Raw genomic sequence first — 27,756 nt, forward strand, 5'->3', positions numbered from 1 at the left:
GTTTTGATGCGTTGGTGGTAGCAGCAAGAGTTGAGAAGAGATTAGGGGTTAAATCCCCTAAGAAGGATAAGAAGAAGAAGAAGAAGAAATCAAAATCTAATGAACGGATAGTGAGGCAGACAGTGAATCAGATGAAGATTCAGATGGGAATTCTAGTTCTGATGAACCAAAGGACTCAGATGTAGATTCAGAAGATGAGAAGGACAGAAAGAAGAAGCAAAAATCTAAAAGCAAGAAGAAGGAAAAGAAGAAATCTAAGAAGAAGGCCAATGACCCAAAAATGGAGAAGCTCATTACAAAAAGGATCAAGGAGTTGGGCTTAACGGCCCCGCAGGGAGTCCTGAAAAACCTTTTTGTCAAATATGTGAAAGAACAGGACATAATACATCAAGTTGTTGGTATAACCGTAACTTTAGGGGTACAATTCTAGAAAGAGGGAGGCAGAATGTGCAGGGGCATCAACCTACAGCACATCGGATTACTGCATATAAGAGTCACCTTTGGATAATCAGAATTGGTATCAACAGGGGAATTAGAGACCATAATACAACAACTGGAGGCCACCTATGTATGATAATTTTCGACCAAGGAGTCTAGGGAGGCAGAATTCCCGACCACCTCAATGGGGAGGAAATTGGGGGAACCAAGGGCCAAGGCCACCTAGGTCACCACCACTCTAGCCCCCCCCAAGGCAGGATGCCCGGCCTGCACCTCAAGCAAATGTGATTATAGATGAGGCTGTTGAAACTATGGAGAATAAGGAGGATCAGCAGGTGGAAGTTTTACATACAGGATGTGATTGTTCGGGATGTGTAATAGCAGAGAGTAGCTCTGATCAGAATTCCATAACAAATGTAATGGCAATCACCAGATCGAAGTTAAAATTGAAATCCCCTTTGGACTGGACTGAACAAAGGGATGTTCGAGAGCAGGTGGCTAAGAAGATTCAAGATGTTCAGAAGATGGCGGACAAGATGAAATCTGTGAAATGGACATATCAGCAGAAAGAAAGTACAGAGGCAGATCCATTCTTTGAGGAGTTGATGCAAACTCCGATTAATATCACTTTGGATCAGCTGTTTCTGTTGAGCTTGGTCCCAATTTTCAAAGAGAAGGTACTGAGAGCATTGACGATTTCAGAGAAAGTCAAGGATCATTTGGAGGGAATGGCTCAATCTGAAGTCTACACATTGGATGTAGATGATGTTGATTTTAGTATTTCGACTATCAAATTGGAATTTAAGGGCAAGATGTTCTTAGGAGTTCTGTTATATGAAGGTTCTCGTGTTAATAAACTACCTAAATCAGAATTTTTGAAGCTGAAAGGAGTGGAGTTGGAACTTGCACCTTTCCAAGTGAAGATGGTGGATTAGAGGAGATTCCAGCCTATTGGTTTGCTCAAAAAACAAGAGGTAATTGTTTTTGGATTGCCTTTTAGTGTTAACTTTATGGTTGTCAAATTGGCAGATACAGGGGGAGCCTATCCTATGCTATTAGGAAGGCCGTGGTTTAGATCAGCAAAGCTGAAGCAGGATTGAGAGAAGGATGAAGCAATATTGAGGAAAGGGAGAAAAACTGTGAAGGTTAGTATGAATAATAAGGTGGTCCTAGATCAAAAGGTAAAAACTTTGTGTGCTCAGACAATCAGCTTGGCCACAAATGTTACAGATGATGAGGAGGAAAAGTTTTTACAGGCAAATCTGACAGTTGTACCAATATTTGAAGTGGATGTAATAGGTATTATGGACAGATATTGGTATTCTGGATAGATGCAGAATGGTTATCATCAAGTGCAGCCTGATGAGTTGAAGGGTGAAGTGGAGATAGTCACGAAAGAGGAAGGATCACAGATTCTAGAAATTCAGAGCAAAGAATCTGAGCAGAGTGCAGAGGAGGCCATTAAGAAGGCAGAGGCTTAGTATGAGCACACCATGGAGAAAACATCAAGGGTTACAGCAGATGAATTACAGGATCTAAATTTGGGGACTAAGGATCATCCAAAGATAGTCAAAGTTAGCGTACATTTGGAGGAGGATTTTAAGGAGGAGTTAAAGAAGCTGTTGTTTGCAGGAATTTATTGATGTGTTTGCTTGGGATTATGCAGACATGAAGGGAATGCGAATCAATTTGAAGGAGGATGCGGTTCCGATAGTGCAATAATAGAGATATAGGATGAATCTGAATTATGCAAACAGGTAAAGGAGGAGTTGGATAAGCTGTTGAGAGTTGGTTTTATTAAACCTGTTGATCAAGCAGAATGGTTATCACCAATTGTGGTGGTTCCAAAGAAGTTAGGGAAACTCAAAATTTATAGAAAGCTGAATGCGGCTACTATTACAGATCCATTTCCTTTACCTTTTGTGGATACGCTTTTGGATGATGTAGTAGGACACAAGATGTACAGCTTTCTTGATGGATTTTCAGGATACAATCAGATTAGTGTGGCGGAAGAGGATATGGAGAAAACAACTTTTATCACACAGAATGGGGGGGCATTTGTATACACAGTTATGAGTTCTGGTCTGAAGAATGGGCCTCCATCATTTTCAAAGGCAGCTTTTAAAACATTTGAGCCTTACTTGACAGAGTTCATGAGGATTTTCATGGATGATTTCTCTCTTTTTGGACAGAAGTGTTTGCAATTGGGGCACTTGCGGAAGTGTTTTCAGAGGTGTTGGATGTTTAGAATGTCATTAAATCCATTCAAATGTGCTATGTTTACAGTCAAAAGAGGAAAACTGCTTGGGCATATTATTTCTGCTGAAGGGATGTCTATTGATGTTGAGAAGATTGCAAAAATTCAGAAGGTTGTATAGCCTACAAATCTGAAGGCTCTTATGAGGTTCATTGGTCAAATTAAGTGGCACAACCAATTTTTGAGATACTTGGTTGATGTGTGTGCACCTACTGTCATTCCATTTCATGTTTTTGTTGATGCATCTGATATAGTGGTTGGTGCAGTTCTAATGCAAGAGAAGCAAAAGGGGTGGTTCTCACCTATTTACTATGCCAGCAGGATGTTATCTGTAGCTAAGTGGAATTATACAGTAACAAAAAGGGAAGCACTCGGAATGGTATATGCTTTGTAAAAATTCAGACATTACCTGTTGAGCAATAAGGTAATATTTCATGTTGATCATCAGGCTTTGATATATCTTATCAAGAAGCCTCAGTTGACTGGCAGGCTAGCTAGGTGGATGTTACTACTATAGGAGTTTGACTATTCAATCATCCATAATCCGGGAAAGCAGCATGCCATAGTGGATTACTTGAGCTGTATTGAGCATGGAGAAGATCCCACAGAAGTTTCAGATTAGTTGCATTTCAGCGCCTGTCCATTAGCCTACGTATGATATGGTGTAGACTTCTTATGAGCTATCATATGTGTTTTTGTCAGCTCAACTCTGAGTGAATTTAGAAAATGTGAGCCCTGATCTGACACCAACTCAATCGGACATCCAAACCTGGTCATTATATTTTTGTACAAAAATCTAGCCACACTTGCTGCTTTGTTGTCCTTCAATGCTACTGCCTCCACCCACTTTGTGGCATAATCTGTAGCCACCAAGATATATCTACTACCTGTCCTCTTGGCTTTAGGCTTAATGGGGCCCATAAAATCCAAACTCCACTTTTGAAACATGGCTCCAATGGCAAAACCAGAAGATCAGACATCCGGTCAGAGGATCCAGGTTTGACATTGCAAACATTCTTTAACAAACTGATGTGCATCCTTTAGCACTAAAGGCCACCACAATCTTGCTTGCATCTTCTTCCCTGTGATATCCCCTGAAAAATGCCCTCCTGAATTTTCAAAGTGTGCCTCTTGCAACACAGCTCTCTATTCTTCCTCCAAAACACATCTGCCGGATGATTTGATCCACACCTCGCTTGTATAAAGCACCAACAATCACCAAATAAGGTTTACTCCGCAAGACAAACTTCTTCTTTTGATCCATAGAAAAATGCTCCGAGAGTACTCCGTCTGTAAGAAAACCAAGCATCTGATCATACCAACTTAGTGATGGGTAAACCCTTACCTCATAAATGGTAGTATCTTAAAGAAAATTGTCTGAAAATAGGGATGATTAGGATGATAAGTTAGATTCAGCATTATGGTCTTTTTGGATGACTTACAAAGTAGCAACATGTATAACACCATTCAAATTGGTGTAGGGCCTTGAAGCAGTGGTTCCGGATGGAGTTTGTGGTACCAAGTCTCAGATTAGCAGTTTAGCATCAGTTGTCACCGGGGAGGAGTCAATTATGCAGAGGCAGCAGGAGTTATTGAAGCTGGAGGAGGATCGATTGCTCAATTCGTATGTCATAGAGGTGGTGCAGAAGAGAAGGCAGGCATGGGTGAATATGCAGATCAAATTCAAGTTGTTCAAGGTGGATGATTAGGTAATGTTGTACAAGTCAAAATTGGGTCCTCACCCAGGTAAGCTTAAGCTAAGGTATGTAGGTCCCTATCAGATCATTGAAGATATTGGTCAAGGTACATTCAGAATCAGAGACTACTTTGGTTTAGATTTAGAGAAGCCGGTGAATGGGTTTCACTTAAAGCAGTATTTTGGGTGGATTCCACATACCTCGGAGGGGTCCAACGGGAAAATTCCAAGATCGAATTCAAATTCAAATTTTGTGATGTCCTGTCGAATCTCAACTGGCGTGTGTGAAAGGTTGGCCGAAGTCGGCTCATAAACTCATTATTATAAATTAGGGGCTGACAGTAGTCCTCTCCTAAGACGTGACATTTGGAGAAAACTCAAGGTAGTGTTTGCTGTAGTTCTAGTCGTCTTGCAAGGCAATGAGCACATGCAAAAGTTCAACGAATTAAGGTAAGAGCTCGTTGCTATGAGAGTGATGAAGACACGAGCGACGATAGGGTCATCTTCTGCAAAAGCAATTCACAGAAGTGCGCAAAGGAGTGTGCACGGAAGCAACATAAAGAGATGCTAGTGGATTCACAGTCAGAAGATGAGTCTCATATGAGCCCTATTGCGGAGGAAGTAGAGCAGGAGGCTGTCACATAGTCTCAAAGTGCAAAGATTGACATTGAAGACTGCAAGCGAATGGGTCTATGGGAATTTACCAATTTTCCCTGGAAGGAGTGGCAGTCGAAGGAGAACGCACAAGAGAAGTGTGAAATTTTGTGGAGCACTGGCGGTTATGTATTTCCTCAGATACAGGTAACACCTGATTTTGTATCCTCGGTATTTAAATTACCTAGGGTGTTAGATCAAAGGTTGGTCAGAATCATAGTCCCTATCATGAAATCTGAGTTTAAGATGCCTGAGGGTACAAGGGGTTATTTCCTGGTTAAAAATCTGAGGAGAAACGCAGGAGCCATTTCAAGTGGTATCTGGAAGAATTGTCTGTTGGTAAAAATGAACTATATGAGTAAGGATGCATTTGCCACACTGTACAGTGCAAAGAGGGGAGTTGCTACTATTGACTGGGCGAGCTGGCTGCATGATAGAATTCAGGTGGTTTGGGAGGTGAAGGACAAATGCAGAAGACAATCAATCAACCAGCTGGCGGTGTATGTGGCAGCACTGTTTGTGTATCAGCGGAATCGAGAGGTGGTTGGTAGCTGCATAAGTACTCCTGCGGGTTCTACATAGGTGCGAGAAGGTAAGCTCCCAGTGGTTGAAGAGAGTAGCAGAAAACACAAGTTAACATGGGGAAAGGATGACATAGTGGAAGTTGGGAATGTCAAAGAGCATGAACAGAAATCTAGGTCTATAGGAGGGAATAAGATGGAACAAAAATTGCAGATTAAAAGGAAGAAGTTGGACAAGGAGGTTGTTTTGAAGAAGGTGCAGATGGAAGTCTCAGAGCAGAATGTGGGGACACTTGCTGTGGTTCCTCATAGTTAAACCAAAGTTGGTGTCAAAGGTCGGAAGCAGGTCAGGGAGCTGGAGGATGTAGTTTCAACTTTGATGTTTGTGCAAAAGTTCATGGTGAAACAGGTGGTGGATTTGGTTAAGCGACAAAATAAATTCTCAAAATTGGAGTAGAAGTAGGATGTGAGCAATGATGTTACTCAGCAGTTGATTAAGACTGAGGAACAATTATTGAAAGTTAGGCTGGAACGAGAAAAAGAGCTGGGGGTATGGCAATCTAAAGAACGGAAGTACAAAGATATGTTGCAAGCTACTCATTAGCGGTCTGTGAAGGACTTCGAGCATTGGACGAAAGGAATGTAACAAGGAGTGCATGTTTATCTCAGAAAATGGCGAGTTTGGAGGCAGAGAACAATTTCCTTATGACCAGAATCTCTCCATTGTTGATAGCACTTGAAAAGCAGGTCATCGAAGAAGATATGGAGATACAAGGAGTGTTAGTATCTGAAGGAGATATAGATGTTCTGAAGCAGGTGGTGGGGCAACATGCTCAAAAAGTGTGGCAAGAATTTGTAGACAAGATGGAGAAGTGGATTGGCAAGCCATATGATTCTCAGAAGGTATTGTTCAGATCAGAGCCCGATGATGAACTGGTAAGTAGAGTCAAAGCTTTGGAGGGGGAGAACACAAAGCTCAGAGAGGAGCTGTTGTTGTAGCAAAGTCTCAAGTTGGATGTAGATTCGAGCAAAGGAGTAGTCGCAGAGCAGAGCTTGGCAAAACCAGAAACTGTGGTTTTCACCACAACGGAAGTGAAGGATGCACAGGTTGCAGATCCAGCTGAAAAGCATAACAAAGAGGAGCAAGCTCAAGATCAGCAGATGTAGATATCGGGAACTTAATTCGTACGAGCTGGTAGTATGAGTGCAGGACGGCAAAGTGCAGGGCACAGAAGCCTTAACGTGTGCAGCCTTTCAGGCTATCCTGGATAATTACTAGGATTAAGCACTGGTTGATTAAGATCAAACTTTTTGTTTTTTTTAAGGCGATATAGTCGGATCAAGGGATTGTGGGAACTGAGTCAGCCTACGGCCTAAGCCACCGAGCTGTGCTAGGTGTTAGGGGTTGACTTAGAGTACTCACTAGTTATTAACTTTTCACTATTTATCTGAATAGTCATCTTGGAAGTTCATGGAACGTTCACTTGGAAAGTAGTTCTTGCTCTTTCCTCTAATGGTTATGAAGCATATTTGGATGAAAGATTTTGTAATCTTTTCAGATGAAGGAAAGACAATAGTGTGTTTTCGAGTCTGTGTTGTTTCCATGTCTGATATTCAGAGTCAGGCTGCGATACCTCTCTTCAAGTAATCATGTGTAGTGTTTGCTATTCTGATGCTTGTTGAGTATTGTTATAGTGTGGCTTAACAATGGTTCCTCTTGAAGAGTCTATCATGGTATGGTTGGATTTCTTTATAGGAAATGATGTTAAGTGTAAACGTACATTGATTAGCCCTCAAGCTAGTCATAACATCATGACAATAGACACTTGGATGTCATTGGAACAACCTCAATTCATCCCTAAAGACAATGGTCTTAGAAGAGGAGCCAATGGACAAAACATTCAAGTTCCAGGTTACTTTAGCTATGCTACTCAAACAATAGGTGGAGATGTGGAATTTAGTGTTACTCCAAATTTCCTTGATTATGATGTCATCCTTTGGCGGAACTTGGGTACATGACTTGTTGTATTCAATTAATGAATCCATGCAAACAGTCACCTTGAACACTCTTGCAAGCATTGTGCAATTAGTATTACGGGAGACACCTTGGATGAGCTGCAACATCCAACATATCTTATTGAGAATATCCCAAGAATTATGGTTGGATTAGAAATTTCCACTAAACTCACCACAATCCAAGCACAGCTTTATCCACAAAGGGAACACAATCTCATGATCCTCGCGTTATGGGATTTATTAGGTTAACCAACACTCACGGCTCATCCTAAAAGAATTCCATTCACACAAGACTTGAACATGCCATGTTTGGGGTACTTTTAACATACAATGTATATTGAAACTAACCCACTTACTTGCAAGTTTTTTGTGGTTGAGTATGTGTTGGAAGCAAATTTGATCTTGGGGCATAAATGGACTATTACTGCTCAAGCACCACTATGCTTTGCTAGCGATAGGGTCATAATGATGGTCAATGATACAAAGTTGACAATACCATATTGCAAGGAAGAGGATCCAACCCTAATGGATTTCTATGATGCTGAACGCAAAAAAGTTACAAGACTCTTCCATGGAAGCCCCTCTATACAAAGACCTACCGTCCGAATTAACGATCGACTCTGATAACGCATCTACTCCTTCAACTCCATCCTCACCAACAAAGTTCAATGCCAAAACCTCACAATCAACAGCCATTCCCAAAGAAGTTTCCCAAGCACAAAAGGAACTCAAGGGAAAAGCTCTAGAGCCAACACCTCTTCATCGACCAACCTCACTATAGGAGACGGCTGCATGCTTAAAAGCCTCATCATCGATAGTAGCCACTTCACATAAGACTCAAGCCTCATCTTCAACAATGCCCATGAGTCTCAAACCTGTAATCTCAGTGCTAACCAATGTGAAGGAGGGCCCGCAACCTTCCACTTCTACTACCAAGAATCAAAATCCACCAAGACAACCAAAATCAAGGTATCTTAATGATATCAAGATGTGGGTGTAGAAGTAGCTACTTGTAGCCCAAGGCTACTACGAAGGTACCAATCAAATTTGGCTGCCTCGACAGTCAAAGCCTCTTCCTCAACACAGCACTCAGAGGCCAAGGAAAAAGAAAAGTACTCCACAACACCGTCCCACAAAAGCCTATGTGAGTTTCTCAAAGAACTCCAACATCTCAAAAAGTGTGAGTACCAAAAAGATTACTACAAGCACAAGTGTACTCCCAAGGAAATACCAATACGCTTGGATTCCAAGCGTATTAAAAAGTCCCCTTGGATTCCAAGCGTATTAAAAAGTCCCCTTAGTTTGCACAAAGAACGAAACCTCAGCACCAAAAGTATCATCCACCAATTTATAATGTTCATTAAAGATGGGTGCCTATGCACGTGCTTCAACAACAAGGTACTATGATGGTAATACCTTCATATGGTTGCCAAAATTGAACAAAGTGAAGAAAGCCTCACCACCGACTTCAACCCCAACAGCTTCACCTAAAGTTCAACAAGAATGGAGACCCAAGCAACACTAAGAAAACCACTCAAGCCCTCTCGTGCATTCAGCACCTACTACAGAAGAGCTTGTGTGTTCAAGCAGCCTCAATGGTAACCAACCAGAAGCCTTATCTACCACCTCGATAACAATTGAGCTACAAATTCAAGAATCACCTAAAGTTCAACAACGGAGACTTATGAGCACATCAAAGACAAACTCATAATACTCTTTTCATCCCTCTGGATGTGAAGCATAAGTGTAAAAGCTACGCGACAAACATAAGAACCTATTTTCTAAAAAAAGAGAGTAGACACAAGAACTTATTACTCGCAAGGTGGTAGCAAAAAAAAGAGGAAGGGAGTCACACATATGGCCTACCTAAAATGATAGAATATCACAAGCAACTCCCAAGGATCTTCAATAGCCATTACATTTTTGTTAAGCTTATAGCTTACTATTCATATGGTTAAATTAATGTAGCAACTTATAGCTTACTATTCTTTTGGTTAAATTAATGTAGCAGCTGCTCCATGAGTACGTATCCATACTCATGCATTAGAGGACATTTGCACCAAAGAGTCACCACATCGACAACCTTCCAGGTACATCTCTGGATGGGGAGGCCATGGTGGGCGAAATCTTGGTCAATGGTATAACCCATCGCCTAAATTTTCCTAAAACATTGTAAACCTCTCTAAATGAAACTACCATCTTCACAAAACAATGATCTCCAATCCTTAGTGAAGATATCTATATTAGCCTTGCAAGTCAACGTAATTCTTTCAAGCCTCTCCAACAAGTGCCTTCTTCAATAAGCAACAGCAGCTCAATAATAGTCTATGTGATTCAATTCTTGTACTTCATGTATATCTGCTTTATTAGAGCACCTAAATATACAAAAAAACATAAAAAACACATGGGAAGAAGCATGCAGGAACATGTCCTACTCAAACATTTGACAAGAATCCTGCCACACAAAGGGACATCATGGAAGGCCAATTTTGTTTCAGATTCAATTTTAATAGAGATTGTGTTTAAGATTCAATTTGTATTAGATTGAATAATTTATGTGGTTTGCTATTTTGCAGGGCATCTAAACGTATAATAAGCAAATTAGAAACACTCTATCCTCCACTCCTCTCGATAGTAAAACTTCACATTAGTTTTTCATTTTGCCTGTAAGTTATAATAATATCAATGATAACTTTTAAGTTTGTGATAAAGCTTTAGTTAAAAGTCTAAACAAGGACTATCATTGCTACAGGTTCCATTACAAACTGATGGAAGCTCATGTGGATGGAGAGTGGTTGCAAATACATGGAGATATATGCAATCAAAATTTCCAGTAGACATATCAAAAAGAGTAGCTGTGAGTATTTTCGATACACATCAAAAAGAGTTATGAAAAAATTATATATTTTCCTTAAACTTTCATATCCTACTAATATATATACTAAGATTTTCGTCTTTGCAGTTCACAACTTCATGTTATACAAACACATACCTTTGGTGGGTGAGAGCAAAGGCAATCATATTAATGCTCGACAATCGTGTGGATCTTCCCGCAGATCCAGATTCACCACCACCATCAATCCCACCTATGATGGAAAAGAAGCCATTGAAAAAGAAAGGATTTCCCATTATGTCTCTCTATTAAAAATTGGGTCATCTTCAAAGAAGAAAATGACAGACATGGAGAAGGGAAAGGCTTCTCAAAAACAGAAACAATCTAAGCAAAAAGAGGCCAAGTCAAAGAAAACATCCAAGAAATCAGAGTCCAAGCCAACCAAGGAGGACGAAGAGGCCAAAGCTTCTATGGACACTAACCCACCAAAGTAGATAGTTTTTTTGTTCTCATACATTGTAACCAACCAATTTGTGTAGATACCATTGTAATACATAAATAACTATTTCACAAAATGAATTGACAAGACAAGATAGATGGGTGCAAAATTATATTGTATTAAGAAAACTTCAAAATTACAGGGGATAAACATTTTATACAACTAAAATTATTTTGGATCTTCTTCCCACCATAATACCATCTACCTTAAATTTGTAGTCTAATGGTATGGCATCTAATAGAAATTTCAAGGATGTATGCACATCCCTCAATGTCCATTTTGCATTTATAGAGACGACTATATTGTCATCATCACTCAAGTTGATAGTTAGGTCATACTGTACAAATTTTTTCTCTGAATCCAATTGCATCCGAGTCCCTCTACTCTTTTTCCATTGTATGTACTCTAAGCTAATGTACAAGGTTTGTCGAGAGATGTTGTATGCCATCACCATAGAATTAATGTAAGCATTATATTTTATAAGATCACCCCTATGGAGGACTTCACTTACTTTCCATTTTGCTCCAACTGCATTTATCCAAGCCAGACTCAGATATATGTGTAGACAACCACATTGCTTTTGTCCTCTTCATGTTTGCTTCTCAAAAACATGCCACAAATACATGGAGAGGTAGAAACCATGGTAGCCTTATCCTCTTAGAAATCCTTCCTGCTTTCATAGACTTCTGAAATATCCAAAATAATCTTGGATTTAAATGCTAATAGAGTATCTTTCTCTGAGAAGTCCCAATCTAATAAATTTAGGCTTGGTATGCCAAACTCTCGAGTCTTCCATAAGCTTATGGTCTTGTAGAGACAATATACTTAGCGTTGTGATGGTTGCATAGTCACCCAATTGTTTAATTTGAAGTTTATACCTTTCCACACACCCTGGTCATCTGTAACATTATAAAGAATGCATGATGAAATGGCATTAGGAGTGCGCCTCGGGTTGGACTATTGTCTTGACATTGTTAGATGATGAATAGAGGAGAGGATGATGCAAAAAGGCGACTAGAAAGAGGTGCAATCACGGTAGATTAGGAAATTTCAAATACATTTACTCATTTTGGGGGGAACTTGAATTTCAAATTTTTATATTTTGAAGTACTGACATTTGGCACATGGGGACATGCCCTTGAAGTTGGAACCCACTAAGTGACGTTGAAATCGCCACATCGTATCACATTAAAGTGGTGATAACCCACTAAAACAGCCAAAACTAGTGAAGTTAGTAAAAAATGGATATGACACCCAATGTCATATTTATGGTTGAATGCTGCATTTCTATTGGTCCAAAGCTTAATCCAAATCTGGTACAAGTGATTAAAATGTGGCACTTTAAAAAAAAAAACATTTTTGGCCCTAATGCTCTCTTTCTCTTTAGAGACCGATCCTAAATTGATCAATGAGTGATAAATAATCTAGTCTTTGGTTCTAGAAATGTAATCCCACAACATTCTCCCTCATCCTACTTGAGATTATATATTTATGCAATGGGCATCTAGCCCATTGGGTGGGCGAGAATCCCACAATGAAAGTGTGTCTCAAGACCTCGTAGAGCTAATCTTTTCAAGTGGATTTAGAGATTTAAACCACTTGCCTACTTTGCCTTCACTTTGCCTTCAAGGTGAAGCAACATCCAAATGAACAGATCTTAATGGGAATATCAATCCATCCCATGGCCTCACAAGTTTGATCAAACTCTTCTAGGTACCAAATGGGATCTCGAGTTCCATCAAATTTGGTCATCATCCTTAAGACATGAATTAGCTTGATTTTGCCTAACTCTGAGCCCCTAGATGATATATTTGTCACAAACCCCTTCCTATTTTAAACACCATCCTTATAGCATGTCTTCTGTGTATTCACGTGGCAGTGGAACATAAGAAGGTGGTTGCATGAAACCCTTTGTTTCAAGGTACATTATCTCTTACCCTAAGGGGATGGGCTCTGTGGGTTCTAATGGCACTTGTCTTTTGTCGACATGTCTTTGAGGCTGTAGGCTTGCTCGGCTAAGGACACATGTGAATACTCGTGTGGATCTCTTTGTGATGAGGTAGTCCTTCACATTGGCTCTTTACTCTTCCTTGTGTTCCTCATCCAAACTGAGAAAACTTGGTTCTCTACCAAAGGTGCTTCTATAATGAGCTCCTATGGTGGATAGCGAGACTCTTTCTTGCATTATGTGCACTTGCTGCTATTGGGTGTATTATGGAACACTTGTCCTTGGTAGTACATTGAAAAAGACATTCCCCAATTTTTGTAACTACGGTTATTGGGCTGCTTGTCTATCATGGTCTGCTTGGGATAAACTTTGCTTAGGATTGACACCAAATGTTTAAAATATTGTGGTGTTGAACCCCGGGGGCTTCACCTAAAAATATGTAAGTGTAGCACGTGAGTTCACTAGGAAGGGTATATTAACTCAAAAAACTCAAAAAAGTTACAAAATTACATTTATAGGAGGGGTTGTTTTTAAGCAATTTTTTTAAAAAAACCGTAAGTTTATGAAGAGAAAGAGGTCATTTTATTCATAAAAGTATGTAAGTGTAAGGGTTTTTTTTTAATACCCCTTGAATGCATACGATACATAAAATTTCTTAGAGGTGAACCCCCCGAGTGTTGGCCATGGTTTGAACGCTTTCTTTGGGAGTGAACCTTGAGGTTCTTGGTCACGCTCCTGTTGTTTCATGGGAGTTGCACCAAAATATAAAGCAATTGAATTCTTTTTCCATAAAATTTATGCCACTGCTAGTTGTTGAATTCGAAGCTTGGAGGACCATATGGCGGCTCCTGTTTCCTAGTGTTTCTCCACTCATGTTTGCATTTCATTTCCCAAAGCTCCTCTTGCTGGAGGTGGATCCGAAGGAGTCTAACCTTCTTAACAGAGGAGCACTCTGTTGGTGCTAGTCGTGTTTGTTCGGATCAAAGTCCTGGTCAGTTTGAGGAAGTGTGTTTTGATGTGCTATAGTTGACTATGTTATTGTTCCTGGATTCATCTAGGTATATCTTTATGCTGTATTAGTGGACATGTAAATTTCACATTGTGAATTTTTCGTCCAAGAAGTTACAGCCAGTTGATATTGTGTCAATTCTTTCTATCTTTAGTGGTGCATATGCCCTATTAACTACCTTTTTGTTGTAGTAATTCTTCCTATTTGTTATGATCCGTAGTGCTAGGGTTCATTATTTCTGAGTCTACCCTGTATCTCCGGAGCTCTGACACAAACTCAGTACACATACCTTTGTATGAATGTATAATCTTGTGTGTGTGGGGGGGGTCTGTGCGTGGGAGCATATATTGATACCGAGTTCTACACCCACTATTGGGCACTGATGACGTTAGTGGGGATGTCATAGTATCCAATCCATACTATGCATGATGGAGTTGATGGTTTATTGTCTTGTGTATGACTACCATGAGGTTATAAATTGCACATTCTTATAAGGTGAATTTGGGCATGTTCCTGGATTCATCTAGGTGTATCTTTATGTTGCATTAGCGAACATGCAAATTTCACACTGTGAAGTTTTTGTCCAAGTTGTAGCCAGTTGATATTGTGTTAATTCTTTCTATCTTTAGTGGTGCATATGCTCTATCAACTATCTTTTTATTGTTATGATCCTTAGTGCTAGGCTTCATTATGGCTAAGTCAACCCTGTATCTCCGAAGCTCTGATAGAAACTCAGTACACAGAGCTTTGTATGAATGTATGCTCTTATGTGTGTGTGTGTGTGTGCGTGTGTGTGGGAGCATATATTGATACCAAGTTTTACACCCACTATTGGGCACTAATGAAGTTAGTGGGGATGTCGTAGTATCCAGACCATACTATGCATGATGGAGTTAATGGTTTATTGTCTTGTGGATGACTACCATGAGGTTATCAATTGCACATTCTTATGAGGTAAATTTGGGCATGTTCCTGGATTCATCTAGGTGTGTGTGTGTGTGTGTGTGTATGTTGTTTTTAACAATTAGTACAGATTGTGTTCACATCAAAGATTCCTATAGTGTTTATGGTGCAGGTGTGAAAGTTATTTCAGATATGTTTTTTTATTATGAGGCTCACATGTCTACTATTTATGGTGCAGGTGTGAAAGTTATTTTAGATACGCTTTTTTAATTGTGAGGCTCACATGTCTAGGTTCACGTATGTAGAGTCAAACCTCTAGGTTCACGTATGTAGAGTCAAACCTCTAGGTTCATGTCTATAAGTTTACATCTACAAATTCACGTGTGTCCAGGCTCGTATCCAACAATTAATCTAGATTGGGTTCATATCAAAGGTCCCTGTAGTGTTTATGGTGTAGGTGTGAAAGCTTTTTCAGATAGTTTTTTTAATTGCTAGCCTCACATGTCTAGGTTCATATCTGTAAGCTCACGTATATAGGCTCACACATCTAAGTTCACGCCCACAAGTAGTTTACGATTGTAAGTTTACGTGTGTCCAAGCTCACGTATGTAGGTTCATGCCTCTAGACTCACATCTGCAAGTTCACGCCCTTTTTGTATATAAACTTGGCTCACGTTCTTCTCTTGTATGAACTAAGCCTACCTGGGGCATAGAAATCTAGGAACTAGGCCTAATGACAGGGTTTGTGGGGTAATAAGTACACTTTAATTCCCCAATAAAAAAACAAAAAATTTCCTTAGAATTTGTAGCTAGTACAGATTGCATGACAGGAAAATCTGTAGCTAGTACAGATTGCATGACAAGAAAATCTTCCAAGGACATGAGTAGGTGTGCCCTGTATACGAGCCTTTATGACTGTAATAATTGGTCCGTACAATATTAGGTATCTTTTTCATCGTTACAAAGCAAGGACGTTCTTTGCATGTTTCTTTCATTTCTTATTCAATGATATTTTTATTCTATGTACATGTGTGTGTTCTATGTATGTGTGCTTCATGTATGTGTATGTGTTCTATGTGCATATGCATGTGTATGTGCCATAGATGCAAACATGTGTATAAAAGTCACTCAATGATATTCATATTCTATATGCATGTGTGTGTGTGTGATGTGTGTATGCTCATCCATGTATTATATAGATGCAGACATGTGTATAGAGGTTACGAGTATTACAAGATAAAGGAAGAGTGCCCACCCCTTTCCGTGTGGAGAAAGGAGAGAGAGAATTTTTGTAAAGGAGAAAGGAGAAGAGAAGACAAGTGTTTGAGGTTTATTATGTATGTATGTGTATCTATAGGTATGTAAGCATGTATATTAAATAGATTTATATGTATGTCCACGCGCACACATGTGCACACACACACACACACAACACAAAGACGCAAGCACATGATACATACACACATGCATACAAACACACATACACACACGCACGCATGGACACACGTGCAACATATAGAGATATGCACACTTGCACACATACTCAAGCTTGCACATACACACACACACATATATTATGCGCATGTGTAAGAGAGAGAATATACATACACACACATGTATATATATTATGTATGTATATGTATCTATAGGTATGTAAGCATGTATATATAAATAGATTTATATGTATGTCGATGCACACACATGTATGTTCACACACACACGACACACACATGGATATATATTATGTATGTATATGTATCTATAGGTATGTAAGCATGTATATATAAATAGATTTATATGTATGTCGATGCACACACATGTATGTTCACACACACACACACACACACACACACACACAAGCACATGATACGTGCACACACGCATACAAACACTTGCGCACATACTCAAGCTTGCACATACACACATGTGCACACAAGCACATAAATACACTCACATACAGAAGTACATGTCCACACTCACATACATATGCACCTGCACGTGCACACACATAGATGTACACACATGAGTATATTCACATGCTCACACACACGTGCATGCAAACACACGCTATGGATACACATAAATAAAAAAATACACACCATGTACACACACACAACGAATACACACTAACACATACACACAATCAAGATACATGCACAATACATGCACGCGTGAAGACATTACACAATCACACATACGTGTATATGTGCACACATATGTATGCGAAAGAGAAGACAAAAGACATTGTATGTAAGATACACTTATTTAAGAGTGAACACACCTCATCATGCATCCCCACGTATTAAAATTTAATATTAATTAAAAATATATGTGTATATGTGTTTATTTATTTTATAAATGCATATGTATATATAGGTATATGTCTCTAAATATAATAAAATATAATATTATAGATAATATATATTTACATGTGGGTGTGTGTGTGTGTGTGTGAGAGAGAGAGAGAGAGAGAGAGAGACTAGAGAGTTTCTATATGTGGGAGAGTGTGTGTGTGAGAACAGAGATAGCGTGTGTGTGTGTGTGTGTGTGTGAGTGAGTGAGTGAGAGAGAGAGAGAGAAACACAGAGAGAGACAGAGACATGGAAGTCTATGTGTGAGAGTCTGTAGGGGGAAAGAGTGTGTGTTTGCATTAGTACATGTGAGTGTGTGTGTGTAAGAGAGAGAGAGAGAGAGAGAGAGAGAGAGAGAGAGAGAGTTTCGACATTTGAGAGTGTGTGCATGTGTATGTGAGAGAAAGAGGGTGTGCATGTGCATGTGTGTGTGTGTGTGTGTGTGTGTGTGAGAGAGAGAGAGAGAGAGAGAGAGAGAGAGAGACAACATGTAAGATGCATTTATTTAAGAGTGAGCACACCTCACCACTCATCCCTACCATTAAAATTTAATCTAAAAATTTAATTAATTAAAATTATATATGTGTGTGTAAATCTATTTAAGCATGTGTGTGTGTGTGTGTGTGTGTGAGAGAGAGAGAGAGAGAGAGAGTTTCTATGTGAGAGAGTGTGCGTGAAGAGAGAGAGTGTGTGCATGAGAGAGAGAGAGAGAGAGGCTGAGAATTTCTATGTAGGAGATAGTTTGTGTTGGAGAGGAGAGTGTGTGTTTGCATTAGTGTATGTGCGGTGTGTACATGTGTGTGTGTGTGTGTGAGAGAGAGAGAGAGAGAGAGAGAGAGAGGCAGATAATTTCTACATAGGAGATAGTTTGTGTGGGAGGAGAGAGTGTGTGTTTGCATTAGTGTATGTGTGGTGTGTACATGTGTGTGTGTGTGTGTGAGAGAGAGAGAGAGAGAGCATATGCATGCATGTGCATACATCTGCATCTATGTGTAGAATGTGTTTGAGAGAGAGTGAGATGGGGCAGACCTGGAGAGAGAGAGAGAGAGAGAGAGATGTAATGAGGGAGGGTGAAAAGAGAGAGAGAGTGAGAGATAGAGAATAAAAAGTAGTTTTTAATAAAATATAAATTAAATAGAAAACATATATGTATATGTGTGTGTTTTTATTTACATTTATACATACATACATATATACATTTATACATACATGTATACATATGTATGTATGTATATATATATTATATATATATATATGTTTGTGTGTGTGTATGTGTATATGTGTGTGTTTCGATGTGTGTATGATATATCTATCTATATATTTAAAAGTGACCACATCTTATCACCCATCTTCGCACATTAAAATTTAATCAAAATTAATTAAATTATGTCGATGTTTGTATTTATATTTTTAAATACATGTATATATGTATAAGTATATGTGTCTATGTATAGGTATATATATCTAAAATATAATATTGTATATATTATAATATTGTATATATTATATATTTACATATGTGTGTGTGCGTGAGAGAGAGAGAGAGTGTGTACATACACGCGTGTGTGTGTGAGAGAGAGAGAGAGAGAGTGCTTGTATATGGGAGAGTGTAAGAAGAGAGAGGGAGTGTGTGTGAGAGAGAGAGAGAGAGAGAAAGAGAGAGAGCAGGTGTGTAGTGAGAGAGAGAGAGAGAGTGTGTCATGTGCATATGCATGTGCATGTGGTTGTAGAGAGGGAGGGAATAGTTCTGTTCTGCAGCAATGCGAAGGTGCAATACTAGTGCACTATTAAGTGAAACGGACGATCATCTTCTTCTTTGCGCCTTTCGATCGCAGCGATAGTGCAATACTAGTGCACTATTAAGTGAAACGGACGATCATCTTCTTCTTTGCGCCTTTCGATCGCAGCAATGGCGAACAAACTCAGCATCAACAAACCCTGCCCCGCTGACCTGGCTTCCCTCTCCGCTTACCCTCTCCACGGCAGGTCTTTCCTGTACATTTCACCGTTAGAGATAGCACAAACAGCCGTGGTTTTTGCTCGAAGAGCTCGGATTTCTGCACACTTTGCTCGAAGCGCTAGGGTTTCTGCACATTTTTCAAGCAGAGCTAGGGCTTCTGCACAGATGTCTCGCCGTTATTGCACATTTTGCACCAAGTGCTTGTGTTTCTGCACCAAGACCTAGGGTTCTCTTCACGTTTCGCACAGTTTTCCAGTCCTGCAAGCGATCTCGGAGGCTGAGTTTTGCGTCTCGGCGCTATATTTTTATGTTAGCAATTGATGACTTTTTTGCCTTCGCAAAAACCATGGACTTCCCTGCTGTTTCTCTCGTTTTCTGCATTTCATTTACTCCACACGACAGTGCTTAATTTCTCCCCTTTCTGCTAAGCCGTTTCCTGTTTACAGGTGTGCTTCTCGGCCTAACCTGCGGAGATACAGCAGCTCCCAAAGGGAGCCAGCTGGCAGGCAGCCTCAGCCTCTGCAATCGCTTCTGTATTCTGCAAGCTCGCAGAGCCAGCAATCTTTTTCGCAAGGAGTTGCATTCTCTCAACCGTTTTCGCAACTCTCACAGGACGATCCCTCTACCGCATTTGAAGAGGTCAGTATGAGTACGATTCTGCTTCTCATTCAAGTATTCTGTTAAGCTAATGCTGCTTATATTGTTTTGCGTTCGGACGTTAAATCAAGTGCTTATTGTTTTGTAGTGGAGGTGCAACAGAGAGGGGAGGCCTTTTTCTGGCGTCCCTCCCCCTCGATCTTCCGAAAATCGCCGGGAAGAGAGCTCGACAAAGTTAGCACTATCTAGAGCAAGCCACTTGATTCAGAGGTTAAACAACAGTTCTTTGCCAGACACAAACAGTAAGCTCGAGCATCCCCTCCAACGTTCAACATTGGTTAAATTACTGTGGCAGTTACAATTTTGTTGACGAATCTCACACTTTTATCGCTGCTTAATGCGGGCCATGTATCCGAGGAGCTTGAAAAGCGACTTGAGGCTCTGGATGACGGCCTCAGCAAAGTAATAACAGTTCTGGATTCTGTGCAAGGCGACCTGCAGAAACTGTCAAGAGCTGTTCAAAATGCTTCTTTAGAATGTATGTTCTCATTCCTTTGGTGTAACTTTGTCATTCATATGTGACAGAAGGGAAAGTTTGGTAGTAGCACATGTAAGGCAAAGGTGTAGTTTTGCAATAGCCTTATGAATGCACACATTCTGCGAAGGATTTCTGATTATGTTTGCCTTGGTGTTCAATCTGACAGCCCAAGGAATAAAGCAGAAAATGATCGATCAAGACAGCTCCCTGCAATTGCTGGTGATTGAGTTTGTTCGAGCTGTTTCTACTGCTTTTTTCAAGCATTGTCAGTTTTCAATTCATTTCAGACATTTTCTATGTGAGACATCCTTTAGGAGCGGATATGTTTTGTGAATGGCACTAGCTCAAAGAAGAAGAGAAGATCAAAACAACGCTGGCGACCAGTTTGAAGAAGCTTTCAGAAAAGAAAGACGATGCCGTTAATCTGAAAAGTCTCTCTAATGAGCTTCATATGATACCAGCTACTCTGACACGACACCTGTCCAGGATCAAGACGGATTTATTCACATGCGTTCGCGATGAGTTGCAGGTCAGGCTGTTATCCTTTTACCGAACCAAACAAGGTGTTTTAATTCAAAGGGATCAAGGTGCAAACTGATCACTGAAGAGGTGCAGACAGTACGCGAGTGCATCAAATCCCGGCATGAGGGCTCGTCGTCTGCGGAAACATTGCCATGTGCTGCGGTTGATGCTGCTGAGGTTGCTTTATCTTCTGTACACCAGCTCTGCGCAGCAAGATGTTTGCCGCAGATTTTAAGTTTAACTAGTCCCCTCAAGGCTCTCTCTAGCCAGATTGATTGATGGAAGGTTGCCTTGGTTACATTACAGGTTGCTTCGCAGAAGAGCAGGTTGCCTGCCAGCAATAAGTAAGAACTAACCGTCTGTCCGGGGCCGCGTCCACGATATGGGATTGAAAGTATTATGTAATGAATTTATTATATGAGTGCAGCTTGCAAGTAAAAGCTTTTAAATGGCTACCTAAGTAATATCAAATGGCTGGGGTTTGATACGAAAGCGTTAATGCTTTTGCCGGGATAGAGGCCATCCTTATGGGTTCTAAATTAGACTTGACCTGATTCCCTCGAACAGAAAAGGCTCATCAAAACATGTTTCTGCCGGGAAGAGACAGAGGAAGAAGCCGGCCCCTGTAGCAAAACGGCCAGCAAGGTCTACCGTGGGAACTGCAAACGCTATGCAAGCATGCGAGTGGCCTCCGCTGAATGGTAAAAAGACAGGAAGACGAGGCGACACAAACAAAGGGGCAGGATCAGTTCTGATGCAGAACTCAGTCATTGTGAAAAAACGAGGAAGGCAAAGCACCACAAACAAAGGGGCAGCATCAGTTTTAATGCGAAATTCAGACCTCCTCTTGCATACAAGGGATGGAACAGGCCCTGTCGTCTTTGACTCCAGCCGTGCCCTATCGCGGACTGGAACGTCAAGACCAGCAGTCTTGGATGAGAAAGGTTGGATAGATAAGAAAACAAGAACTCCTCAGCACCCCATATTTGACAGGAAGCCAGCTCCTCAGACGAACTCCACGAGATTCATGAATGTGAAAGTGGAGGTTGGTAGCACAATTTGTTAAGCTCACTTTACTTTGGATACCAATTGGAAAGAGCGACCCCTTAATTTGCTATGATTTTTAATCTCCTCAGAGTAACAATATTGATAAATATACATTTGAAATGGAAGAGGAGAAAGGAGGGTACTTTTTTGTTCCAGGTAAGATAATCCCTTTATGTCTGCTTGGTAAAGAATTATATCTTCTGGTGAAGAGATTTTAAACTAACTTCAGTGATGGAAATTCTACATGTAGCAGAAGACACGGCCAGCAAAACAGGAAAGATGAGAAGTGTTTTAGATGAGCTTATGATGGAGGATGAAGCTCGGGAAATACGCCAAAAAATAATGAAAGCTAGGAGGAAGAGACAGCGCTCCACCTGCGTTTCTCTGTGTGATTGATCAGGCAAGAAAGTGGCTTACGTTTTGAGTCTTAGCATGAGCTTCGAACTGTGGTATTGAAAGTTTGACTTGACTGAACTTTGACCAGTTAACAGAGCGATTGTAATGCTGTATTGAGTTTTTGCATTCGAAATGGTTTAACGGAGATCAATGAATTAGATCAAACATTAAAGGGTTAAAGTACTCACTGCTCTTTAATGGTATGAATTTTTGCCGATCAGTACGAGTTTTTTAAAAAAAATATTTTTTTTAGTAGAAACAGGAAAATATATTAAAAAAGGATGAGATTACAGCGACCCATGAGGAAGGTCCATGGGGGACCCTTAAGACAGCTAAGCCAATAGGTGGCCTTAGCTACAATCCAAAAGCCCTCAAAGATGAGAACACCGATCTGACCCATAGACGGATGGCTAAGAATCCAGTGGCCTGAGGGTGAACCACCTATATAAAATACATAGGACATGAATGAAAAGGTGTGATGTTCCCCTCTGTAATCTTCAGTGGACTAAACCCGATGATCAGCATATTGGAGCCTTCTGAAGCATTCCTTCTCCAATCCTTGACACATGCTTGCCCTAGTGTTGGAGTTAGAAGAACTCAGAACTTTCCTCCACTTTCTCCACGGATGATCCTGCCAGCGACCAGCTTCAGAACTTTCCTCCACTTTTTCCACGGATGATCTTGCTAAGCGACTATCTTCAGAACTTTCACCTCTAGGTTGGACTTGCTTGGTCAACTTGAGAATACTGTCAAGAAATAGAAAGAAATTGTGATTAGTTTTTCTGCCAAAGACTTCATTCCTTTGTTTCCAGACATGCCACAACAGGAGACATCTGACAGAGTGCCAAGTTAAGGGGTCTAGCTGACGACATTCCTCTAAAAGAACTTCTTTCCAGCTGAGCGGGAAGCTTCTAGTCTTCTCGAAGGCATCATCAAGCACTTTCAGAAACTGTTTAGTGTCTGGGCATGTGTAAAAGAGATGAGAAACAGTCTCCAGATTTGCTTTGCAACGAGGGCATATACCATATCCATGACCCAGCTTCTGAGCTCTCTCCTGCGTCCAAATTGCTTTGTGGACCACGAGCCAAACCAAAATTGCATGCTTTCTTTCTTGGGAAAAGGCCCAAATAATTTTGAAGCGAAATGACCATTGATGCTTATTCCAGTTCAGAGACCACCTTTTGTTGAGTTTGAAATCCAAATTGGCTGCAATATGTGGGTTTGGGAGTTTGAGAAGGTTCACTGCAATACACCCAAACACTTTTAAGTGAGACACATCCGGTCTTATGCTTGTAAACTTTTATTTAGACATCATAATGTTAAGTAAATCCTACTCTAACGTGTCGTGGAAAGTTTTCTATCCGCCGAGCTCGAGCATGGCTCAAGAGCTCCACTGTATAGCTGCTTGTCATTTGCCATCCTCCCACACTCGTTGTCACTTGAGGCGGTTGCTCTAATCCAACGGGTGATGCGAGCTCTCTTACAAAGATCATGTGGGATCTCTGTGGAAGAGGATCGTGTTGGTAGCCCTAATCACTTAAGCAAGAGGGAGAGAGAGGAAGCAAGAGGGAATAAGTGATTAGCACCAATCACTCCCAAACCGTAACCCTAAGCACACCACACATGCTAGATTAGAGTTGCAAGAGAGAGGGAAAGAGAGAACACTCCACTACTATTGCACAAATACGAGAATCCCTTACAAACAAGAGAAAATGGCTTTTATAGTTCCAAGCCTTTTCCTACTAGTCCGCCCAGGAGTAGGTGACCCGGGGCGTCCAAAACATAGTTACAAGGCTTTTCTCTATGGTTTGACTGACTGACCAAGATCCTTTTGTCTGTTCTTTGAAGCTCAATATTTGGGAGCGTCTTTAGGGAATTTCCCTTATCAAATAATGGGATTTACAATATATAGTGCCGACACCCATTACGTAAGTGTGCGGACATAGTCGTCGTAGGAGTTTGTTAACCAATATGTGGTTAACATACTCCCCTTCCTAAAGTCAATCGTGTCCCTAAAGTCGAGGACACATGCATAACGAGTGCCCGAAGCAAAAGGGTGTAAAGACCAACGCAGGACCTAAGTCAAAGGTAGCTAACCAGTTGTCTGTGTGACAGGTACGTCAATTACTGTACTTTCTCGTCCTAGTACATGTTCTGATTGTCTGTTCAACTCTAAAGTTTTTGGCTTGCATGATCTTCTCCGAGTTTATGGAGAAGTGAATGGCCATAGAATCCACATTTTTCTAGACCTTGGCAGCTCACACAACTTTGAAGATCCCCATCTAAGAGCTTTTGAAAACTCTTTATAATCACATTTACCCGCATGAGGAATGGAAACATTCAATTCATTACATCTTTGGACAATAAGCTCAACACAGCCACGCTGTAAGGAAAACTTGTTTCTTATTTGGACACTGTTTAACATACCAGACGAGTCACATAGATCTGCCCACACCTTCACCCCTGCTTTGAAACAAGAATAGCCGATCTGTAAATGAGCATTGGCAATAGGCTTAACAAGATAACCAAACCACACTGAATCCTCTGCATACGCATAACGGCCCCTCTTGGTATACATCTGGAAAGAAAAAAGATTTTTGAAGCCCATCCAAGACTCCCACATTCTGCAGCTGAGCTTGCTGCGAGTAGGAGAGAGGTGAGCCTTAGAGAAAAGAACCTCATTGAGTGAGAACCCTTTCCAAGTTCTTTTGTTTTTTAAATAAAATTTATCCACATTTCTTTTAAGCAAGTCTGCCCAAACATCCTTGGAGAAGATGGCCCTTTGAATCCACTTTGCTGCAAGTTTTTCTGCCAGCATTCCAATGTTGATGATGCCCAGACCACCCTGTTCTCTATTCATACAGCAGACATGAAAGGCCACCTTGCTGAACTTTCTTCTGTCTAAGGATCCTCCCCATAGGAAGTTCCCCATAATTGTATACAGGGAGTTCAATTGGGTTCAGCAGGCCAGAAAATAGACCACAGAGGGAATAATGAAATGGCTGAGGACAAAAGCTCGAGAAGCAACACCTGTATTTATATGACTCCATTTCAAAACCTGGCTTTTAAGCTTCTGCAGAACGAAATCCCATCTCTGTTTGACAGAAATATTAAACCCCATGGGTATGCCTAAGAGCCTGAAGACTACCCCTTCCGGAATAGCCTTACATCCAGCGGCCAAGATTATTGGAGGAGGCACACCTTCAAAAACTCTGAAACTTGTTTTAGCATGATTGATTTGAGAACCACTGGCTAAATAGAAAGTGTCCAGGCAAGCCATAAAGTGAACTGCAGTCTGAACCTCATTAAGGAGCAGAGCATTGGTGTCATCAGCGAACAGTTGCAGACATAAGGGCTCAGCTCTGCCAGGGACAAAGATGCCCTTGATATTGTTGTTAGATATTTCCTCATTCACCAACCACCCCAGCGCATCAGCAATAATGGCAAAAAGCAGGGGAGACAAAGGGCACCCTTGTCTGATAGACTTCTTCAGAGGTAAAGTTTCTGTAAGAGCCCCGTTAATAGCAACCCTTGAGGAAGCATTCCCCAAGAGGGTTTGAACATACTTGATGAATTTTCTGTTAAGGCCAATGTTCTGTAAAGATTGAAAGAGGAAGGCCCAATCAATTCTGTCGTAAGCTTTGTCAAAGTCTATTTTCAGAAAGATGTAGTTTTGCCCAGAGCTTTCAACATGTTCCATGCCCTCCCAAAGACTTATGATAGCATCAAGGATATACCTCCCCTTAATAAAACCTTTTTGCTCCTTCAGGATCCAGGCATCCATGTAGGGGTTAATTCTCCAGTCAGAATGTGTGCAAAGACTAAAGAGAAGAGAGACATGTTATGGGCCTCCAGTTCCCCAAGTCATCCTTCTCCCCTTTTTTGTGGATTAGCTTAATAACCCCCACATTGGTTTTATTAGCAACGAAACCCTTTCTCATGGCTTCTTTCTAGATGTTTAAGATGTGTGGGGTGAGCTCCTCTTTGAGGGCTTGGAAGAATTCATTAGGGATCCCATTTTCCCCATGGGATTTCCCCTTTTTGAGGTGAGTGATAGCATTCTTCATCTCCTTCTCAGAGAAGGGGGACATCTAATTTCATAGCCAATAAAGGATTAACCATTTTTTTCCTAGTGAGAGCGATTTTGGCTCTAGCTGCGATAATTTCTGGAGTGGGAGAGGAGACAGTGGAGAACAAGTTAAGAAAATGGTCCTTGATGACTTGAAGGTTTTCCTCTTCAGTAACAGCAACCTGGCCATTAGGTTTCCTAACCAGAGGAATAAGATCTCTAGCTTTTTTCCTTTTGAGTAAAGAAAACATCTTAGGGTGGGGGGTGTCAATTTTTCCAGCCCACGCCTCTCTATACCAAAGCATAGTAGTCTTAGCAGCAAGCAGTTCCTCAAGTCTAAGCTTGTTCCTTAGATCAATTAGAGTATGATCAACCAATCCCTTATTAGATTGAAGGAGAACTTGAATCTGATTTCTAATCTGCACTCTGTGATTCAGACGAATAGCAGCAGCTTTCAGCTTATAGTCCCTGCAAATAGTATGCACCCTATTGACCAGCAAAGCCCAACCCTTGGAGGGGGAAACACATTGCCTGAAGGCATTTGAGATGAAACCTTTTATCTCTTGTTGCACACACGGCAGTAGGAAAAGGGATGGGTCCAGGTGTGGCCAGCCAGCAGCCCTACTTTTAGCCTGACCCACCGAAAGATTGCAGATCAAGGGAAAGTGGTCTGAGATGTTGAGGGAAGTGTCTGTAAAGCACTTGACGTTTGTGAACATGTCCACCAGGCAACTAGAGGCATAGAGTATGTCAAGTCTCGCAGCCCTGTGATAGTGACCTTTTTGAAGATTAGACCAGGTGAACCCTGTTTTAGGGGAGAGGTCTGAAAGGGCCTTACCCACCTTCAGAAGTTCCCATTTAGCCTTCTCAAGACCACTAGAAATCTACTTCTGTCTCCTTGGCATTCAACCATGTTAAAGTCACCCACCAACAAAATGGGACCCTTGTCAGAATACGCAGCGGAGATGATGACTAGATCTGGGAACTGGAGCAAAACGCATGCAAAAAAATAACAGCACAAAAGAGAGAGAAATAGAGGCGTGTAACTCTGCTCTATATACACAAGAAGATCCCGGGGTTGATACAAAAGTGGTGGAGAGCATGGGGCCTATTTATATGCCCCATGCATGCAGTCGGCCTACTCTAGAGGCTCTCCATGACTGCATAAAGTAGTCGGCCAGTAGAAAATGCCTCCACGACTACATGAAGCAGTCGGTCAGCAGAGACAACTCCACGACTGCTATTTAGGCAGTCGGCCAGCCACATGACTGCTGAATGGGCAGTTGGCCAGCCACCAGAGACTTCTGCCAACATCTGGCATCCATCCACACCACGAAAAAAAGGGAAAAAATAGGGAAAAATGCGGGGAGTGAGGAAAAATGATAAAACACCTCATAAGGGCGGGCACACCCACAACAAAGGCCCTGGTGTATAAAAATAGATAGGAGATGACTTCTAACACCCCTTCTCAGCTCCTGGCTGTGAAACCAACCACAGGGAGC

General features: G+C 40.9%; 2 protein-coding genes across 3 annotated transcripts; one reads left to right on the forward strand and one right to left on the reverse strand.

Annotated features, from left to right (window-relative positions):
• The first annotated feature begins 18,943 nt into the window (after positions 1–18,943).
• PRD3 (putative recombination initiation defects 3) lies at positions 18,944–22,835 on the forward strand. Of its 2 annotated transcripts, none has more exons than XM_086791805.1 (11): positions 18,944–19,111; positions 19,532–19,724; positions 19,831–19,984; positions 20,086–20,220; positions 20,387–20,439; positions 20,564–20,749; positions 20,836–20,919; positions 21,049–21,086; positions 21,310–21,787; positions 21,879–21,945; positions 22,040–22,835. In XM_086791805.1, the coding sequence occupies exons 1-11, from the start codon at positions 19,035–19,037 to the stop codon at positions 22,183–22,185; spliced, it is 1,611 nt and encodes a 536-aa protein (XP_086647931.1). In that variant the 5' UTR covers positions 18,944–19,034; the 3' UTR covers positions 22,186–22,835. The 2 variants fall into 2 exon arrangements, with proteins under 2 accessions (XP_086647931.1, XP_086647932.1); XM_086791806.1 differs by having other exon boundaries at positions 22,043–22,835.
• Positions 22,691–25,117, reverse strand: LOC147606366 (uncharacterized). Its single transcript, XM_086791829.1, has 3 exons — positions 24,947–25,117; positions 24,613–24,763; positions 22,691–23,427 (listed from the first exon to the last, which is right to left on the reverse strand). The coding sequence occupies exons 1-3, from the start codon at positions 25,115–25,117 to the stop codon at positions 22,691–22,693; spliced, it is 1,059 nt and encodes a 352-aa protein (XP_086647955.1).
• Between the last annotated feature and the right edge of the window lie 2,639 nt (positions 25,118–27,756).

Source organism: Cibotium barometz, chromosome 57 (genome assembly GCF_041138505.1).
Source record: "Cibotium barometz isolate CiBa-2024 chromosome 57, ASM4113850v1, whole genome shotgun sequence".
Taxonomy (NCBI): Eukaryota; Viridiplantae; Streptophyta; class Polypodiopsida; order Cyatheales; family Cibotiaceae; genus Cibotium; species Cibotium barometz.

Bases quoted from the DNA above. Each gene is read 5' to 3' on its own strand.
- PRD3 (XM_086791805.1), top strand. From the start codon at position 19,035: ATGGCGAACAAACTCAGCATCAACAAACCCTGCCCCGCTGACCTGGCT. The intron at 19,985-20,085 runs GTAAGCTCGAGC...TGCTTAATGCGG, and splicing joins TTCTTTGCCAGACACAAACA to GCCATGTATCCGAGGAGCTT. The intron at 21,788-21,878 runs GTTGGTAGCACA...TAATCTCCTCAG, and splicing joins TCATGAATGTGAAAGTGGAG to AGTAACAATATTGATAAATA.
- LOC147606366 (XM_086791829.1), bottom strand. From the start codon at position 25,117: ATGGGGAACTTCCTATGGGGAGGATCCTTAGACAGAAGAAAGTTCAGC. The intron at 24,764-24,946 runs GTTTGGGCAGAC...TTTTCTTTCCAG, and splicing joins GGGCCATCTTCTCCAAGGAT to ATGTATACCAAGAGGGGCCG. The intron at 23,428-24,612 runs GTATGTTAAACA...GGTGTATTGCAG, and splicing joins AGATCTATGTGACTCGTCTG to TGAACCTTCTCAAACTCCCA.